The 21,795-nt window shown below is 39.4% G+C and overlaps 1 protein-coding gene across 3 annotated transcripts; it reads right to left on the bottom strand.

The window, feature by feature from the left end:
* Positions 1 to 2,420: 2,420 nt before the first annotated feature.
* LOC124367012 (probable CoA ligase CCL7) lies at positions 2,421 to 21,795 on the bottom strand. 3 transcript variants are annotated; one of them, XM_046823687.1, is made up of 9 exons: positions 21,400 to 21,784; positions 17,269 to 17,899; positions 16,093 to 16,393; positions 7,119 to 7,275; positions 5,279 to 5,378; positions 5,020 to 5,198; positions 4,702 to 4,926; positions 4,015 to 4,180; positions 2,421 to 2,655 (listed from the first exon to the last, which is right to left on the bottom strand). In XM_046823687.1, the coding sequence occupies exons 1-9, from the start codon at positions 21,514 to 21,516 to the stop codon at positions 2,546 to 2,548; spliced, it is 1,986 nt and encodes a 661-aa protein (XP_046679643.1). In that variant the 5' UTR covers positions 21,517 to 21,784; the 3' UTR covers positions 2,421 to 2,545. The 3 variants fall into 3 exon arrangements, with proteins under 3 accessions (XP_046679643.1, XP_046679642.1, XP_046679644.1); XM_046823686.1 differs by having other exon boundaries at positions 16,093 to 16,396; positions 21,400 to 21,778; XM_046823688.1 differs by lacking the exon at positions 4,015 to 4,180 and having other exon boundaries at positions 16,093 to 16,396; positions 21,400 to 21,795.

Genomic DNA, 21,795 nt, shown 5'->3' on the forward strand with positions numbered 1-21,795 from the left:
TGACTCCGTAGTCTACTTGCTGTTCACTACTCTTTGCTCCACAGATCGATACATATTGCTTCCTGTCCGACAGGTAGCTCTCAAACCATAAGTATGTGCTACCTCGGCAGCCTATACAATGTAACTTTTGTAAGAGCTTACTCCGTGAAATGGAGTCAAATGCTTTAGCCAAATCTAAAAATACAATGAGGCAACGCCTATTCGAACTAATAGCATCGTTAATTCCTTTAGTCAGCATGTACAACGCATCTGTTATGTTTTTATCTTTTCTAAATCCAAACTGACATGAGGTTAAAATATTATTGTTATTTAAATACTTAACTAATTGATTTTTAATTATTTTCTCGAGTACTTTAGAAAATACGCTTAATAATGATATTGGACGGTAATTACTTTTGGTACGGAAATCATTATTTTTGTAGAGCGGAATAACTTTTGCCAATTTAAAAACAGATGGAAATTTGCCTGAAATAATGCTCAAATTAAAGATATGCAATAATGGTTTCAAAAAAAAATTCAATGTTATTTTTGAGAAGGGAGGCTGATACACCATCACACCCAGGCGCGGACAGTCCACGTAAGTTGTTAACCTGTTCAATAATGTCAGTCTCAGTTACAGTGCTTAAAGTAAAAGTGGAGTCGGTAGAGTAATCCTCGTCACATAACACTGGTGGGCCGCTTGAGTCGATTGCAGTTGCCAAGTTACATCCTACTGTTGAAAAATAGTTATTGAAGTCGTCGGCTATGTCCACATAGTCACAGTGAGTAATGTTACTGTCCGTCCCCTGCATATATTTCCCTATTGGGAAAGAATCTTTATTTTTATTTCTTCCTGACAGTTCATTAACTGTCTTCCAAAATAAACGTTGATTATTCCCACACTGATTTATTTTTTCTCTATAGTAAATCAACCTAGTCTCTTTTAAGCAGTTATTTAAGGAATTTCGATAGCGTTTAAAATAGTTAATAAGTTCTGTGTTAAAAGGTTGTTTCTTAACCAATTTGCTTAGCTTGTCCCTTTTTCTAATTGACCTAATTAAACCAGGCGTGATCCAAGGTTTTAACTTAGTGAGACGAGAACCACCCATATTTGATTTATTTGCCTTGCGCGTAATTTCATCAACTATATTTTTAAAATTGTTTGCACTAGTTTCAATTAATATTGATAATAGTTTGGTGATGTCCTTCTGACGAGACCACGTTATCATGAATCTTAATTTGTCTCGATAAATGGCTAATACCGTCGTGATTTTGTTTTAGACGAGTTCAACCGAGTCTCTTGCTTCAACTTCCAGTGCTTCCGGCATTCATGTTTTAGACTTCTAATCAATTAATCTGCACTTTTTAATACTACAGCTGCAATGTCGAGCCAAGCTGCTGAGGCCCGCGCTTGTGAGTCGGCACCAACGTGAAGGGAAGTCAATTTTAAAGTTTTAAATAGTTTGAAAATCCCCATTGAACATCGGAACCATCCGGTCCACACCCATGATATCATTTAGTTTTTTGTCACTCTATTTGGCAGAAACGTGGGAATACATTATTTTATTTCTAACATCTAGAAGTGGTGCTTTTATGTTTATTGCCAAAATTAAACATATATTTATACTTTGCAAATCGAGTATTCATTACCACGACCTCGGCAGGATCCAACTCATGTGTTTCGTCCATTCGGTACAGGTTGAAGGTCCGAACTCAAGAGTGCATCAAAGGTTAAAAATGTTAAATTCTAATCTTTCTCAAACGGCGTAGTTTTTTTAGCTTAGTACACTACAGAGCAATAATCAGTGCTAAATAAAAGCTCCCAGTTATCGACATAAAGATGTTTAGTCTCTGTATAATCTCTCCATGGAAAGGCTGATGCCAATCATTAGCAATTTTCAGAAATAGAGGATCTCAGAAGCCAATAGCCCCTAGAGGTCAGAAGTTACCACGTCCTGGCAGCGAGAGAGCTAGAGATCAGTAGTTTCTAGATACTGGATAAATAGTTTACTAGACACTAGAGACATGAAAAATTTTAGAGGCTGTTGTAATATAGGTTGAGTCTAATAACTTTAATTATATTAGTTGTGTAACCAGTAGGTACATTAGTATATACCGTTGCCATAAAGAAGTAGTGAGTATACTACACCCTCAAGAGACTTTTTGGAGCCAGATAGTTCAGTAACTACTACGCGTATTTCAAAGGTCCGGGAAGGTCGTCAAATGTGGTTTGCCAACAAACCAGAGACAAAGGACTTTTTTGCATAATTCGGGTGTTTGTACATAAATATTAATCCAAGATAACAAGCTTTGTCTTAAACCATTATGTAACGGTGTGTAAACTAACCTCATATTTGTTGTATACTTGGATGGATTATATACTCTCTAAGTCGTAATGAAACTTTAGTGTAAGTTAAAAAGTTATCTAAAGTAACAAATAATTCAAATATGGAATTATTTATTTAAACAATTTATTTGATAATAAAAAGTAGTATTATTGATATGTTCAAGTACAAGTACTCTTGCAAATTTGACTCATGTAAAGTGCGATGGAACATTATATCACTCAGTTGCCAGTTGCCAGTCCCCTCCGAGTCACCTTCCCCACAGCCACTCGCGGCAGACTCTCTCGGAAACTGACGCCGCCTCTCAGTTTCTTCTTCTCATCTACTTGACCTGTTTTTGAACAAAATTATCTAAAAAGACTCATAAAAAGTTAAACTAAAAACATAAATTCTCTGTATTGCTCTAAACGAACAGAACGACAGGAACAGGGCCCTTGATTGATCACCAAGTTCCTGGTATGTAATACTAATGACAATACAGATGCAAACAGCACAATCACTATCTAAATAGAATTAAAAAAAATGTGATAAGCAGTATAAATATTATAGGTTGTTGTGGATCATGTAAAATAATCTTAATATAACATTTACTTTCTAAATAGGGAAAGACAACATTGTCATATGCAGGATACAAATTATAGGTTGTTATTGATCATGTAAAATAATCTAAATATGACAATAATTATAGACATTCATTATTTGTCGTCTAACGTCACAAATTAGATTTTTATTTATTTATTTTTATTTATTTATTTATTTTATTTACATGCAACAATACAGGTTACACACCCAATTACATTGTGCATGTTTAAATCAAGATGACATGCAATAATATTCACACAATTCAAATAAATTCAATCCAGTCCAGTGTTCCACCAAAATAGTTCCATTAAATAGATAATTAAGCCTAAAGATTAATAACAGATACATACATATATATATATATATAGATATAACAACGTAACTATAATAAAATTATAAACAAAATAACAACAATAATAAATAATCATAAATATTAACAAAGTCAAGATAAGCCATAACAAAAAGAACGTGTGTGTGTGTGTGTGTGTGTGTGTGTGTGTGTGTGTGTGTGTGTGTGTGTGTGTGTGTGTGTGTGTGTGTGTGTGTGTGTGCGCGTGTGTGTGTGTGTGTGTGCGCGTGTGTGTGTGTGCGCGCGTGTGTGTGTGTGTGTGTGTGTGTGTGTGTGTGTGTGCGCGCGCGCGACGAGTAATGACAATGTATTTCAAAAGAAATTACTCCTATAAAACAAAAAATGTCTACAATCTCATTCAGGATGAATAATTAGTAATTATGAGTAAGGTCTTGTAAAAAATCATTACACTATTTTTTAGTATGTGTAATTAAAATTGTTTTTCATTAAAAAATAATTTCTCTGACTTTGTAATGATTTAAAATCATACCTATCCCTGAATTAGTAGTAATACACATACAAACTGCGTACAAACGCACACATTTTTCTTCATCCGCCGTGGTCTGTTTTGCTCGGCTAGAAAATGTGTAATCATGCCACCACATCTCGTGGAATAATAAATGTTTTTGCGTCCTCAGGGAAGTTCTTATAGGGCGAGACTCTAAAATTTCAAATACATCAACCTAACCTGTTACTTAACCTTTTCCAGAACCATTGTTACATATTTAACGAATATACTAGAGGAGTTACCAAACGCACCATCGACAAAAGATGCAATCTCCTCCTCGCTTATCGCGGCTCCAGCCCTCTTGACCACGAAGGCCGTGGCTTGTTGTAAGTCGCTAGAGTGAGGCTTGCCCACCACCACGGCGTCGAGGACCGCGGGGTGAGACATTAGAATATTCTCTGCCTCGGCTGGTGAATACTAAAACACACACAGTCGAACACTGCTTGACACTCTGGAATATCTTTGGTGCTACAAATGTCATAACCTACCAAAAAAATTCGTTTACGTTAACAAAAGGAACATAATTAATTAACAACAAGAAATCTTTCCAATTGTTCTGGTCAAACAAAAAACTTCCATTTCCCATCGAGTTTAGTAATTATGACCAGTCAAAAAGTTAGTGCAGCTGTTGGACCTGTCGGCGGTAGTACTAGCCCTAGCCGTCGGATCGCACTGTGTGTTGAAAGTTCCAGTGAGCCTTCTGTGTTTTATCTTTTCTGTGCCTCCAAGGATATGCAATGGTCACAATATTCCTGTTAATTCTTACTGTGAACTGTGTCAGGAAAACTGACCACTGTAGAACTCGGATAGCTAAAAAAACCATGAAAGGGATCAAAGATTCGGATTGACTCGGTTTTAATAGATCAGAAATGAGTGAATTGTTCAAGTTGAACTCTGACATGAACATTTCGACGTTACGACATACTGGTCTCTCCTACCTGGAACCCTCTATAGTTGATGAGGTCGCCGATCCGACCTCTGAGGTAGAGGTTGCCGGAAGTATCGAAGAACGCCGAGTCTCCACTCTGCAAGAAACCGTCTCTGTCGATCGCTGCACTGTTGAGGTCAGGTCTACTCCAGTAGCCAGGGGTCATGCCAATGGACTTGATCCATAATTCCCCCGCACAGCCAAGCGCGACCGCTGTGCCATTGTCGTCCAAAATCTAAACACGTCGACTTATTTGTGTTGTGTTTTTGTATAACACCTACAATAAGCTTCATCTGACAAGATCGTCAACGTCTGCCAGGCAACTCACCTTTAACTCGACCCCGGGTTTCACTTGTCCACACATTCCTAAATTGAGGTCGCCAGTGACCTTATAAGAGGATAAAATTCCACATTCGGTGTTGCCAAAGATTATTTCCAAGGTGACTTTTCCTTTCAGCACTTCGGTCATAAAGGACTTTACTACGTTCGGCAGAGTTAGCTCACCCCCTGAAACAGTGACAATCATCGAAAACCACATGTGACGCCTGTAAATAGGTTTATTCTAATAGTCCAAATTGTCAACTTACCAGTTAAGACTTTCTTAACGGAAGAAAGGTTATGAGCGTGAAGATCTGGCTCATTGATGCACTGTATCATTGATCCAAGACTCACAAACCATCCTTCTACCTGTAAAACAACCCAGAGGAGTACTTGTTGTGTTTAACTAGTTCATAAAAAGTCGGACTTTTCTGAAACTTCCAAGTTATCTGAAACTCAATCGGTAATTGGGTTTCCAATAAATTTAGATTTTAAAGTGTTTGTCCTCTTGGATGACTAACGCCCAATTTGTAAGAAACCAAAATATTACATAGGCATTTGATTCGTGTTATGCAAAATTAATTATTAGTAACATGAGAGAAATTCAACCAGTTTTTCTGAAACGTATAAATGACCGACTATAGATGTTCTTAATCTTATTCAATTCAATTATCAATTTTAAATCTGTTCTATACCCAACTGGTTCATTTATATTAAATTCGTACAAAAATGTAGCAATTTGATTCTTTCTAAATTATATAAGTTGTATGTTTAAAAGTACTATTAAACTTTATCATATGATGTGACCGGTCATATTAGTAAGAAAAGTCATCTAAAATACGAGTATAATGCCATCTTTATTATTTTACAGTGTATCTGAGGTTTTTTGGTCCTTTTTTAGAAAAAACTAATAGCTTTAAATTGAATAAAGATGTATAAATCTAGTTTACAAAATGTTTAATCTAATTAGGACCTGAGTTAATAAAAGAATCAGAACATGTTTCATAACGGCAGCCATAAAAATATATTCAAACAACGAGCTCCAAAAAGAGAAATTTATGAACAGTTTAAAATAACAGTAAATTAATTATTGGTTACTTTTACATGAAAATAAAATTGTAATACCAACTTTACTTAGCTGCGATAATAATAACGGAATAGTAGTTTTACTTAATACTCTCTCTTACTTAAAACACAATTCAGTGTTAATGTTTAACTGCTGAATAATAATCAGCTGATTGTTGCATTTTACACCTCATATTGCTAGTTCATTTTTCTTCTATTAAACACTTAAAATGCAGTTTGTTTGGATACATTACGCATTGTTAAACTGAATTGTCTCTATATTTTGTTTCACTAGTTTCTATCTTCTAACCAAATACCCCATCACATACTGAACATAAAATTAGTTGGTTTACAAAACAGTATTCGTATTTATTTTCTTATTTTAAATGAATTTCTTTACTAAATCAAATCAACAATAATAGGCTGGTAATTTCCGCTATCAAATCTAATAACAAACTGAATATTTAAGTAATTAAGTTTTATAATATTTTATTTAGTAAATCATCTCATTTAAACTATAACTTTTCCACTTATATAAATAGAGTATTTGCATCCAATTGCTTAATTATATTTGTCGAGAACAAATTCATTTTCTTGTATGCGTGTGTAAAGGAGAAATACAACGGTTTACTGGAAAACCACTTTAGACTATACCTAAATTTGCAGTGTAAACAAAATTATTTTTAAAAGAAAATGATTATTTATTTTTTATGAAAACTTTAACTCAGACATACAGATCCAACCTTCAGTCAAATAGTCACTAAATGTGTATGATAAGGACACGTGAAAAAAGAAAAACAATATTAGACGGAAAATAAATATCTGTAGTTATGGTTGAGAGGCAGTTTTTTATTGTGGAATCGTATAAATTAGTTTTTGTAAAATCGACAGAGGAGTTTCTTGTAGGATCGATTTGATAGTTCTCTTTCGGAGGGAAGGGGGGTCGACGTGTGGGAGCATCAAAAGGAGCAAAACTACATTTTTCTGATTTCATAATATTTTAGCGCCAGAGTAAATCAATTTACACATTTGGTGGTTTTTTACCTGATATTGCTCAGCGACTTTCATATTTTCTCTGGCCACTGTGCCATTGCTCATTACGGTTCTGTACTTATTGAAGATGGAGGATACAAACGTACAGAGGCTGCTGTACCAGTACATCGGTGAGGCGATCAGCAGAGAGTTTACCTCTGGAGCGAATCTGGAACCAGAACACACAAGGGAGATCTTTGCTTAAAGTTTGTTATTGAAGATTGACGGTTTGATTGCCATAGTTATTCTCTTATGTACAAACGTTATGTTCCCACAGGAAACGTAAAAATGGTTTTTTTCGTTAGTGTTGCACCATTGCTGGTGCGAGTACGACGTGTTGTTTGTGTCCTTGACTTCTCTGCAGTGACAACGCATATCAAGTGTAGACTTCAAGCTATTTGTAAATCATGTATGATACTCATTTTTCGATTGGCAGTCCATTGTCACATGTTTTTAAACCTGAGGAAGAGGGGAGACTTAAGTCTTCGAAATGTCTGAAATCGTATCCTTTCACACAAGAGGGACTAATCTCAGCGAATTATGATAAAACTCCGCACCCCTCACACATTACCTGTAGAAGTGCATTATCTGTCCCAGTTTGGAATTAATTCCAAGATATTAAACATCTCAATATCAGTTTTAATTTTATTCGGAAAATTTCAACGCTTTATAAACTGGGAATCTTAACCTTTGCTTACAAAGGTGTTATTTAAATGATAGAATAAAGAAAGATTTTACTTTAAAAATTTACTGAACATTTTAAATTACTAACTATTACCCGCGGCTTCGCACGCGGTTTTAAAAATCAGAGTCAGTAACCTACTTTGTCAAAGCACTTATGAAGTAATATGACAGTCTTCTATGATATATTTCAAACGTAAGTAAGTAAACGATCAAGTTCGTATTGTTTCAGTGTTCGTGGTTAGACGATTAGAGATTGAGGAACTATCTCATATCAAGATTAGCGTTTAGAACATTTCTGGTTCATAATTAATTATATTTCCGATGCCACATCTAGTTTGCCTCGTTGGCCTCATCAATAAAATATACACATAGGTCTCAAAAATTACTTTGGTTGAAAAAAAAAAACGCTTATCACGAGCTCTTATAACCTATTTCCGGCTTAGTATATTTCCAGCGACAAAGTTCAATTTGCCTCGTTGTTGAAGAAAAAAACACTTAGCTACTTAGGTCTGAGAAGCCACCCATTTACAGTTGAGTTTTCCTTATTTACTCGATGAAAAAGTAAGTGTGTGTGTGTGTGCAAAAGATTTAGTAGTGCAATATTAGATTTACCACGTTGTCCTGATAAATAGAATATATGTAAACATGTAGATCTGAGAAGTCTTCGTCGGTCAAAAACCAAAAGGTCCCTACTTCTGTCCGTTACATTGACGCTCTAATGTATTTATGGTGTCAAATTTGAGTTTACTTTATTGTCCTGACCAAAGCATGTGTAAATATATACATGTGTAGATCGAAGAAAACTACTTCCGCCAGAAAAGGTTTACTTACGTATCGTGCAACCTTTATTTGTTCTAAGATATTCCAGTGCCATGGTTGCGTTTGCCTTGTCTTCACGATGATTAAAATATACATACATCTTAAGACTGAGAGCAGTAGCTCAGGGCCAGTCAAATTTTTAGTATGACACATAACTATTATAATTCAAATTGTCGTTAAATTAATCAAACATATTGTTGTGCTGTCATAATACAATGTTTACAGAGTAGAATAGTTGATTACAGTTGACAGGCTATTTAAATTTAAATTACAAAACTTTAGAGAAAAAGATGGGATTTTTCCTGATTTAGAGACCAGTGAGGCCTACAGAGATTTTCAAAGAAAGAATATATATATATATATATATATATATATATATATATATATATATATATATATATATATATATATATATATATATATATATTCACCCAGGTACGCTGAGAGTGTCCATGTAAAATTTCAGTACAATCGGTTCTTTATGGTGAAAGCAAAACAAACAAACAAAAGCACTTTCATATTTATAATATTATAAAGATGTATCAAGTTGTGGAGGAGTGAAGAATCTTTTCCGCACTGTATAACAATTAGATTCTATATACAATAATGTGGAAATCCTTATAAATATATGTACAATTATAATTAAAATGTTAACTCTAGTGAGAAAAGTTACCAGTAATTACACTTAATGTTTAGTGTAGCTAATGTAGACTACGTATGTTTGAGACCAAAGCAGATGTAGTCTACATATCTAACATCGGTATGGTAAATATAATACTTTTGAACTACATACTATAGAGTTGTAGTAGATTTATATAGAATATTAATATTTATCGGTATTAGAAGTAGGTTACAATAGTGCGGTTAAACAGTCAAATGATACTTTTTAATTTTAGTTCTATTAGTATAAATAGTTTTTAAATGGACTTTAGAAAGAGAATGAGATATCACATTTTATTCCAGAAAACTGTAAAATAATAAAAAAGCATCATGTGGATTTTAAAGGCAGAATTAATTTTATATTTTAATTACCTGTCACAACAGCTAATTCTTAAGACTATAAAGTTACTGGACTTTCAGGCATTTCATGATTTAATTCGTACATGAAAAACTTTTATTCATGTGTGTGTCCGTCTGCATGATATTCCCATTACTATACAATGAACACCGAGTTCTATTATGATGGTTGTCAACTTCATGGAATTTGCCTGAACGTAAACAAACAGTTTTATATTAGATATAGCGGTAACCGTGCAGGCAACAAGGGAAATTGCAGAATAAAAGAATTTTAAATGAAAATCAGTACAATCACATGACATCATAAGATTTGACTTATTAAAACATGTAGTCTAAAGAAATTTGCAAAAAAGATTAGGTAAGACTTTTACGCGAAAAGCTAGGTTTTGCGTACTCCTACCTTACGTTGTTGGGTCCTCAAAGATGAAATATTTTGCTACGAAGGCCAAGTTATTTCAAATTAAAAGAAACCTCACTTCAATCCAGGCAGCTAAATAGCAACATCAGTGACTTGTATCCTCTTGGGTTCTCCGGTAGTTCCACTACGGGACATGATGATGGACACGTTCTGGTGGGTGTCCGACACCTCGTGTACCCTACAGACTTGGCTGGTACTGAGGAGAACTTACTCTAATCCAGGCAGCTCAATAGCAACATCAGTGACTTGTATCCTCTTGGGTTCTCTCCGGTAGTTCCACTACGGGACATGATGATGGACACGTGCCGGTGGGTGTCCGACACCTCGTGTACCCTACAGACTTGGTGGTACTGAGGAGAACTTACTCTAATCCAGGCAGCTCAATAGCAACATCAGTGACTTGTATCCTCTTGGGTTCTCCGGTAGTTCCACTACGGGACATGATGATGGACACGTTCTGGTGGGTGTCCGACACCTCGTGTACCCTACAGACTTGGCTGGTACTGAGGAGAACTTACTCTAATCCAGGCAGCTGAATAGCAACGTCAGTGACTTGTATCCCTTGGGTTCTCCGGTAGTTCACTACGGGACATGATGATGGACACGTGCCGGTGGGTGTCCGACACCTCGTGTACCCTACAGACTTGGCTGGTACTGAGGAGAACTTACTCTTATCCAGGCAGCTAAATAGAAACATCAGTGACTTGTATCCTCTTGGGTTCTCCGGTAGTTCCACTACGGGACATGATGATGGACACGTTGCCGGTGGGTGTCCGACACCTCGTGTACCCTACAGACTTGGCTGGTACTGAGGAGAACTTACTCTTATCCAGGCAGCTAAATAGCAACGTCAGTGACTTGTATCCCCTTGGGTTCTCTGGTAGTTTCACTGGACAACATGATGATGGACACGTGCCGGTGGGTGTCCGACACCTCGTGTACCCTACAGACTTGGCTGGTACTGAGGAGAACTTACTCAAATCCAGGCAGCTAAATAGCAACATCAGTGACTTGTATCCCCTTGGGTTCTCCGGTAGTTCCACTACGGGACATGATGATGGACACGTTCTGGTGGGTGTCCGACACCTCGTGTACCCTACAGACTTGGCTGGTACTGAGGAGAACTTACTCTAATCCAGGCAGCTCAATAGCAACATCAGTGACTTGTATCCTCTTGGGTTCTCCGGTAGTTCCACTACGGGACATGATGATGGACACGTGCCGGTGGGTGTCCGACACCTCGTGTACCCTACAGACTTGGCTGGTACTGAGGAGAACTTACTCTAATCCAGGCAGCTCAATAGCAACATCAGTGACTTGTATCCTCTTGGGTTCTCCGGTAGTTCCACTACGGGACATGATGATGGACACGTTCTGGTGGGTGTCCGACACCTCGTGTACCCTACAGACGTGGGTGGTAGTGAGGAGAAATTACTCTAATCCAGGCAGCTGAATAGCAACGTCAGTGACTTGTATCCCCTTGGGTTCTCTGGTAGTTTCACTGGACAACATGATGATGGACACGTGCCGGTGGGTGTCCGACACCTCGTGTACCCTACAGACTTGGCTGGTACTGAGGAGAACTTACTCTAATCCAGGCAGCTCAATAGCAACATCAGTGACTTGTATCCTCTTGGGTTCTCCGGTAGTTCCACTACGGGACATGATGATGGACACGTTCTGGTGGGTGTCCGACACCTCGTGTACCCTACAGACGTGGGTGGTAGTGAGGAGAAATTACTCTAATCCAGGCAGCTGAATAGCAACGTCAGTGACTTGTATCCCCTTGGGTTCTCCGGTAGTTCCACTACGGGACATGATGATGGACACGTGCCGGTGGGTGTCCGACACCTCGTGTACCCTACAGACTTGGATGGTACTGAGGAGAACTTACTCTTATCCAGGCAGCTAAATAGAAACGTCAGTGACTTGTATCCTCTTGGGTTCTCCGGTAGTTCCACTACGGGACATGATGATGGACACGTGCCGGTGGGTGTCCGACACCTCGTGTACCCTACAGACTTGGATGGTACTGAGGAGAACTTACTCTTATCCAGGCAGCTAAATAGAAACGTCAGTGACTTGTATCCCCTTGGGTTCTCTGGTAGTTTCACTGGACAACATGATGATGGACACGTGCCGGTGGGTGTCCGACACCTCGTGTACCCTACAGACTTGGCTGGTACTGAGGAGAACTTACTCAAATCCAGGCAGCTAAATAGCAACGTCAGTGACTTGTATCCCCTTGGGTTCTCCGGTAGTTCCACTACGGGACATGATGATGGACACGTTCTGGTGGGTGTCCGACACCTCGTGTACCCTACAGACTTGGCTGGTACTGAGGAGAACTTACTCTAATCCAGGCAGCTCAATAGCAACATCAGTGACTTGTATCCTCTTGGGTTCTCCGGTAGTTCCACTACGGGACATGATGATGGACACGTTCTGGTGGGTGTCCGACACCTCGTGTACCCTACAGACGTGGGTGGTAGTGAGGAGAAATTACTCTAATCCAGGCAGCTGAATAGCAACGTCAGTGACTTGTATCCCCTTGGGTTCTCTGGTAGTTTCACTGGACAACATGATGATGGACACGTGCCGGTGGGTGTCCGACACCTCGTGTACCCTACAGACTTGGCTGGTACTGAGGAGAACTTACTCTAATCCAGGCAGCTCAATAGCAACATCAGTGACTTGTATCCTCTTGGGTTCTCCGGTAGTTCCACTACGGGACATGATGATGGACACGTTCTGGTGGGTGTCCGACACCTCGTGTACCCTACAGACGTGGGTGGTAGTGAGGAGAAATTACTCTAATCCAGGCAGCTGAATAGCAACGTCAGTGACTTGTATCCCCTTGGGTTCTCCGGTAGTTCCACTACGGGACATGATGATGGACACGTGCCGGTGGGTGTCCGACACCTCGTGTACCCTACAGACTTGGATGGTACTGAGGAGAACTTACTCTTATCCAGGCAGCTAAATAGAAACGTCAGTGACTTGTATCCTCTTGGGTTCTCCGGTAGTTCCACTACGGGACATGATGATGGACACGTGCCGGTGGGTGTCCGACACCTCGTGTACCCTACAGACTTGGATGGTACTGAGGAGAACTTACTCTTATCCAGGCAGCTAAATAGAAACGTCAGTGACTTGTATCCCCTTGGGTTCTCTGGTAGTTTCACTGGACAACATGATGATGGACACGTGCCGGTGGGTGTCCGACACCTCGTGTACCCTACAGACTTGGCTGGTACTGAGGAGAACTTACTCAAATCCAGGCAGCTAAATAGCAACGTCAGTGACTTGTATCCCCTTGGGTTCTCCGGTAGTTCCACTACGGGACATGATGATGGACACGTCACGGTGGGTGTCCGACACCTCGTGTACCCTGCAGACTTGGCTGGTACTGAGGAGAACTTACTCAAATCCAGGCAGCTAAATAGCAACGTCAGTGACTTGTATCCCCTTGGGTTCTCCGGTAGTTCCACTACGGGACATGATGATGGACACGTCACGGTGGGTGTCCGACACCTCGTGTACCCTGCAGACTTGGCTGGTACTGAGGAGAACTTACTCTAATCCAGGCAGCTGAATAGCAACGTCAGTGACTTGTATCCCCTTGGGTTCTCTGGTAGTTTCACTGGACAACATGATGATGGACACGTGCCGGTGGGTGTCCGACACCTCGTGTACCCTACAGACTTGGCTGGTACTGAGGAGAACTTACTCTAATCCAGGCAGCTCAATAGCAACATCAGTGACTTGTATCCTCTTGGTTCTCCGGTAGTTCCTCTACGGGACATGATGATGGGACACGTTCTGGTGGGTGTCCGACACCTCGTGTACCCTACAGACGTGGGGTGGGTAGTGAGGAGAAATTTACTCTAATCCAGCGCAGCTAAAATAGAAAACGTCAGTGACTTGTAATCCTCTTGGTTTCTCCGGTAGTTTCCACTACGGGACATGATGATGGACACGTGCCGGTGGTGTCCGACACCTTCTTTGTACCCTACAGACTTGGGATGGTACTGAGAGAAAAAAACTTACTCTTATCTCCAGGCAGCTAAATAGAAACGTCAGTGACTTGTATCCCCTGGGGTTTCTCTGGTAAGTTTCGACTGGCCGGACAACATGATGATGGACACGTGCCGGTGGGTGCCCGACACCTCGTGTACCCTACAGACTTGGCTGTGTACTGAGGAGAACTTACTCTTAAACTCAAATCCAGGCAGCTAAATAGCAACGTCAGTGACTTGTATCCCCTTAGGTTCTCCGTAGTTCCACTACGGGACAGACATGATGATGGACACGTCACGGTGGTGTCCGACACCTCGTGTACCCTGCAGACTTGCTGGTACTGAGAGAACTTACTCAAATCCAGGCAGCTGAATATCAACGTCAGTGACGTATCCCCTTGGGTTCTCTGGTAGTATCACTGACAACATTGATGAACGGACAACGATTCATGGATGGGGTGTCCGACACCTCGTGTACCCTACAGACTTTGGCCTGGTAAACTGAGAGAACTTACTCTAATCCAGGCAGCCTCCATAGCAGCACGTCAGTGACTTGTATCCCCTTGGGTTCTCCGGTAGTTCCACTACGGGACATGATGATGGACACGTGCCGGTGGGGTGTCCGACACCTCGTGTACCCTACAGACTATGGAATGTACTGAGGAGAACTTACTCTTATCCAGGCAGCTAAATAGAAACGTCAGTGACTTGTATCCTCTTGGGTTCTCCGGTATTCCACTACGTGACACTGAATGAGATGGACACGTGCCCGGCGGTGGTGGTCCGACACCTTGTACCACTATACAACTACTTAAGACTACTGGACACTGGTAAGGCTGAGGAGAACTTACTCTTTAATCAGCAGGCTAAATAGAGCTCGTTCATAGAAACGACAGTGACTTGTCCTTGGGTCCCTTGGGTTCTCTGGTAGTTTCACTGGCAGCTAAAGACAATCAGTGATGATTGACACGTGCCGTGTGGGGTGTCCGCCACGACCTTCAGACGTGGTACGCCCTAACCCAGTGACTTGGGCTCCGGGACTGGACTGAGTCACTGACACGTGAGACATTACTGGTACTCGAGGAGAACAATCCAGGCAGCTGAATAGCTAACGTCTGTTTTCACTGACAACATGATGATCCACCGTAAGGTTGCTACTTCGCCTAAGTTCTAATCCACGGTACATCAGTGACATGTACTTGGGGGTAGCATGGATGAGGACACGTTCTGGTGGGTGTCCGACACCTTCGTGTACCCTACAGACACGGTCTAATCCAGGGTGAGCGCGATGTCCGACTAACCGTGATACGTGCGTGTGCACCTCGTGACTACAGACGTGTGCTGGTACTCTACATGAGTGAGTACATACTACACAATGAAACATCCATCGCAGGCTAATCTATACAACGTTCAGTGACTTGTATCCCCACGTTGGACAACATGATGATGACCACGTGCCTGTATCCTACAGACTTTGGGCACTTCGCTGACCAGTGAGTAGTTCCGGTAGCACTACGGGACATGATGATGGAACACGCACGGTGGGTGTCCGCGACACTTGCTTGTACTAGCCCGTGCATACCTTGGCTTGTAGACTGAGGAGAACTTGGCTTACTTCTAATCCAGGCAGCTAAATAGCAACGTCAGCTGTACTTCGTGAGTTTCCACTACGTGACATGATATGTCATCTCCAGCGAGTACGTGCAGTTTTCTGGCACTGGCAGCTAAATAGCAACGCAGTGAACTGGGCCACACGTGATCGAGTGGGTGTCCGAAGGACACTTGCTTCGGTATGACCCTGTCCGACTTGTAATCTTGGGCTGTAGTTGACATAAACCGACACATCGAACTTGGCTGGTACTGGAGGAGAACTTACTCAAATCCAGCCAGCTGAATAGCAACATCAGTGACCTGTATGTCTTTGTGTTTTCTGGTATTTCCACTGCAGAACATGCTGATGGACACGTGCCGGTGGGTGCCCGACACCTCGTGTACCCTACAGACTTGGCTGGTACTGAGGAGAACTTACTCAAATCCAGCCAGCTGAATAGCAACATCAGTGACTTGTATCCCTTTGGGCTCTCCGGTAGTTCCACTGGAGAACATGATGATGGACACGTGCCGGTGGATGTCCGACACCTCGTGTACCTTATAGTCTTGGCTAGCACCGAGGAGACCCACTGCCCTCAGGTCCTCCAAGTCGGTGGTAGCACACAGGAGGGGTGCGGGATCCATCTTGTCCAAGGATATCCTCACTGATGCTGAGTACACGGAGTCGTACAATATCACCTTCACCGTATGCCCTCTGGTCAGTCGGTCGATCATATCAGCTTCTGGGTCAAACATAGTGGTGTCAGTAACCTTTCCTGCTATACAGTGAAACTGTGCACAATGTGGATAATTTTAAACCGTACGTGTTATGTGGTTGAATTCAAATTTGCCTCTTATTTTGGCACACAGAACCAAGACGTATGCTATGTATTATTTTATTTTACGGATAAATCTAGCCAGACTCTTCTCATACAACAGGATTCGAACTGTATAGTCAAACCTTTTTTGCTATAACATGTTCCTGTTAATTTTTATAATTAAAGTAAAATTAATTAATTTTGATACCGAGAAAACAAACTATAATGAAAGACATCGGAATGACTAACTTAACTGAATTTTTACATTCTTCGGGGATGGGGAGGAAATGTGCAGAAAAATAACAGATCGTAAACCTTTATCCAAATATCGACTGGTGACTGTACACAGAACCAATGTTCTAGCTTATTACAATTTGCTACCAACATCGTTAAAATTTAATCGTCCAAACTAAACTCCTGGAGTGGTCTAGAATTATGTTTGTAACTAGGTTTCATTTCAGAACAGGGCAGGTAAAGATTTAAAATGATACTAAAGATCCTTTGAACAAACAAAGGTAAAGATTTTTAAATCTTAGTTCTCTTTAGTTAAATATTCATTATCTCTCCTTTATAATATCTTGCCTATAATTCAGACCTAGAATCAAGATTGATCGTTAAGAAATTAAATAAATCAATAACTAACTAAATATTGATTATCTTAAGGATGTTCTCTTGGATCCTTAATGCTAATTAGTAAGACATTTGTAAAACTCATATAAATTAATAATTATTGTCCAAAAAGTAATAAGATAATAAACCTAAAGCACAAGAAGCATAATGTTCGTAAAGTTTCTTACTATCAGGAGGGCATAGAACAGCAGTAGCTCCAGTGAACATGATACTCAGCAGTAGCGAGTATGACAATATGCTCTTGTCACAGCACAACACTATGTAGTCTCCTGCAGATATACCAGCGCTTTGCAGTCCTGCAGCCGTGGCGGTACTTTGCTGCAGAATATCTGCGAAAGTTGCAGTCTTCCCTGTCTGTCCCTCGACCTGAGTACAGAACAAACTATCAGGAGGGAAGAGAACAGCAGTAGTTCCAGTGAACATGACACCCAGCAGTAGCGAGTATGACAATATGCTCTTGTCACAGCACAACACTATGTAGTCTCCTGCAGATATACCAGCGCTTTGCAGTCCTGCAGCCGTGGCGGTACTTTGCTGAAGAATATCTGCGAAAGTTGCAGTATTCCCTGTCTGTCCCTGGACCTGAGTACAGAACAAACTATCAGGAGGGAAGAGAACAGCAGTAGTTCCAGTGAACATGATGCCCAGCAGTAGCGAGTATGACAATATGCTCTTGTCACAGCACAACACTACGTAATCTCCTGCAGTTATACCAGCGCTTTGCAGTCCTGCAGCCGTGGCGGTACTTTGCTGCAGAATATCTGCGAAAGTTGCAGTCTTCCCTGTCTGTCCCTCGACCTGAGTACAGAACAAACTATCAGGAGGGAAGAGAACAGCAGTAGCTCCAGTGAACATGACGCCCAGCAGTAGCGAGTATGACAATATGCTCTTGTCACAGCACAACACTATGTAGTCTCCTGCAGATATACCAGCGCTTTGCAGTCCTGCAGCCGCTGTGCTACAATTAGGAGTAGTTAAATGCAAAATATTTAGTGAACAGTATTTCCAGCAGTAGTGAGAACAACCATTGTACCGTTTCTATTACAAAATTTAATTTCTGTCAACTGAAGCATAGAATTTTGTGTACAGGAATGAAGTTCGATCGATCAAAGTCTAGTACGTTTCACTCGATGGAATTTGGCTGATCGTTTGCAAATATTTGTACATTGGCTGTTAAGGGTAACGCAGGTGGCAACGAGAAAATTGCAAAAATAAATAATTTAGAAAAAAACTAGTATTTTATATTATTTGTATATAACTTATTTGTATTAATATGAGATTTTAAGATATTACATTATAAGATACGTAACATAAATACCCCAACACATATACAATATCTTTTATTGACTTTGTGTGTAAACTTTTGTTCTTAAAGTACAAAAATAATTTAATGGAAAGTGAATGAAAAGTCAGTGACAAAATGTTTGCCTTTTTTCTGTACAATCTAACGTTTTAGTACCCTCCCTAGCTCACTGTAATGTTTATCATATTTTAAAACTGATATTAATTCTAACCCTAAATTACGGAAGAAAAGTGTGAATGTATCATTTGAAAAATTATCTCAAGAAAGATTTCATCCTCAGACTGTAAATGTTGTATGGATTGTAATTGGTATTTAGGCAAGAATGAGTTATACTGTATTCTGTGCATATCACTGAGTGGGCTAACACAATTTTAATTGGTATTTAGGCAAGAATGAGTTATACTGTATTCTGTGCATATCACTGAGTGGGCTAACACAATTTTAATTGGTATTTAGGCAAGAATGAGTTATACTTTATTCTGTGCATATCACTGAGTGGGCTAACACAATTTTAATTGGTATTTAGGCAAGAATGAGTTATACTGTATTCTGTGCATGTCACTGAGTGGGCTAACACAATTTCTCTTTTGTCAGCCAGGGGGTATAAAATTTATTTTCATTACTCTGTATGGCAAGAGACTACTCACAAATACATCTATGATCTACGAAAGTGTTTTTTCCCTCGTAGCAAAGCCAGTCGATTTCCCCTCTCCCAGCCGTTACCTTCGCTATGTAAGCATCTCTTTCCCTGTAAGAACTAGTATTATGATTCCGTTATTTTTTTAGTCCTATATCTAAACAGCTGATTTTAACAACATAACGAATTATAAAATAGTGTAAATTTCTTTATGGAAGAATAACTATGAAATTTGAGATCTTCTACTTTTTTGTATCGTAATGAAAAGTATCGTTCAATACGCGTCTCGAAGGTTCAGCTCGATAGCAAGTTCCAAACTCGTCTTCACCTCGCGTGTAAATGCAGTCTCATACCGCAGTAGCTCACTTTCGAGACTAGAAATGTGCTATTTATACATAATTTATAATAAGTCTGTCTGTCTATCTGTCTGCAGTCAATCTCTATAATAAAATGAGTCATAGACCTTTATATGCAATCTCAGCGAACACTTGGTGTGGGACACCCATACGTTGTTTAAATAAGCAAAAATTTATTAAACTTTTTGTCCATTACATAAAACATTCCATAAACCCAAGGAACGAACCCGTGTCATTGAGACTTATGTCTAGTTTAGTTCAGTATATAGCTTTATAGATTATAGCTATTAATCTAGTCAACATTAAAATATTGAATAGGTTGTGAGGTTGGGTGTAGCATTAACGTAAGAGTTTAAACATCGATGGTGAAACATACCAAGGAGTTTGGGTAAACTCAAATTAAGCGATAACATACCTTTTACGACCGGTTGTGGGTAAACATAAAACATGGAATGTCTGTCTGTGTATATTTCCGTTTATAAGGGATAGTCCACGTAGGTTCTTTCGTCATTACTGACAATGTAGAGCTATCTTATATTTTTCAATATTATAAAATAAAATAGTCGATATGTTTCTCCCAATACGGCTATGATATTGAATTAATAATAAAAAACACAGAAAATAATATTTCTCAATTATTTTACGCTTTGTATTAAAGCATAATTTCCAAGAAATAAGTTGTTTTTATAGGCAGATTTCATCTGTAATTATCAAAATATAGATACTTTAGTAGCTTTGAGGGCTAATGCATTGAAAATTATGCTCTGAAACGTCTTTAATGGCTGACTTGTGCAAGATTAATTAACTCTGTAAAGATCATCGTAACCGAAATTAGACTTTGAAAACACAATGAAAACAATAACAAACGAACAGGAAACGTAAATCAATTTTCTGCAGTATTGACAGTTTGATCGATCTCAAAAGACAGCCTTACATAAAGTAACACAGTTAAAAAATGAAACAATTAAGGAAAAGTTACATTTAGTAATTAGAGATAGTAAAACAAACGCATACCGAGAGATTTCCAAACAATAAACAAAGACGACGGTTTGATTAAAATATAAATTAATTTAATTTGCTGAATCATTTTATTTGCATCACAAATACTAGTGAATATAATGTTCAAAACTATCGAGCCAACGTAGGCACTAATAATCAGACCGTAGACTTGAGATGAATATTTTGATGATCTTGAAGAAAATGTAATTACATTTATGAACAATTTTGGGCATTTATCCTTGACTGTACTTTCACATTACATTTTTAACCTGATCTAAGTACGTAGAATAGTTATTCGAACTGAAGCACTACCGAAGCAAAGTGAAAGCAGTTATTTTGAGTATGACATTCTGAAGTAAAACACTAAGCACTGGTTACTATACATATTTATCCTTGACTGTACTTTCACATTACATTTTTAACCTGATCTAAGTACTTAGAATAGTTATTCGAACTGAAGCACTACCGAAGCAAAGTGAAAGCAGTTATTTTGAGTATGACATTCTGAAGTAAAACACTAAGCACTGGTTACTATACATATTTATCCTTGACTGTACTTTCACATTACATTTTTAACCTGATCTAAGTACGTAGAATAGTTATTCGAACTGAAGCACTACCGAAGCAAAGTGAAAGCAGTTATTTTGAGTATGACATTCTGAAGTAAAACACTAAGCACTGGTTACTATACATATTTATCCTTGACTGTACTTTCACATTACATTTTTAACCTGATCTAAGTACTTAGAATAGTTATTCGAACTGAAGCACTACCGAAGCAAAGTGAAAGCAGTTATTTTGAGTATGACATTCTGAAGTAAAACACTAAGCACTGGTTACTATACATATTTATCCTTGACTGTACTTTCACATTACATTTTTAACCTGATCTAAGTACGTAGAATAGTTATTCGAACTGAAGCACTACCGAAGCAAAGTGAAAGCAGTTATTTTGAGTATGACATTCTGAAGTAAAACACTAAGCACTGGTCACTATACATACCATTGCAAGGTCGTCGCCATTGTTCCGCAGAGCCTCCACCAACAGCCGGAGGACGGAAGTGTTCGCCCGGAAGCGAGGATGAGACGTTTTGACATCCGGTCCTCTCAAGTGTGACATTGCAGCTGAGCGGTCGACACAACACTGATAACCCGTCTACTGGACTATTCTGGACCCACTGTGTAAACACAATGACGGGGCACTTTTCTGTCGTTCGTTGCCACCGCTGATAACGATGAGAATCGTTTTATAGGTCTAGCGAGTATCAGAATGTCGTCTCAGAAGATAATCTCTTAACAAACTGTATATAAATAGGATGAGCAAGTATTCGTCTTCACTGTTTTGGTCTGTAATTATGTTTTTGTTTTATTACAAATCATTAAGTGAATATGATCAACT

The sequence above is a fragment of the Homalodisca vitripennis genome, chromosome 7 (genome assembly GCF_021130785.1).
Source record: "Homalodisca vitripennis isolate AUS2020 chromosome 7, UT_GWSS_2.1, whole genome shotgun sequence".
NCBI classification, from domain to species: Eukaryota; Metazoa; Arthropoda; class Insecta; order Hemiptera; family Cicadellidae; genus Homalodisca; species Homalodisca vitripennis.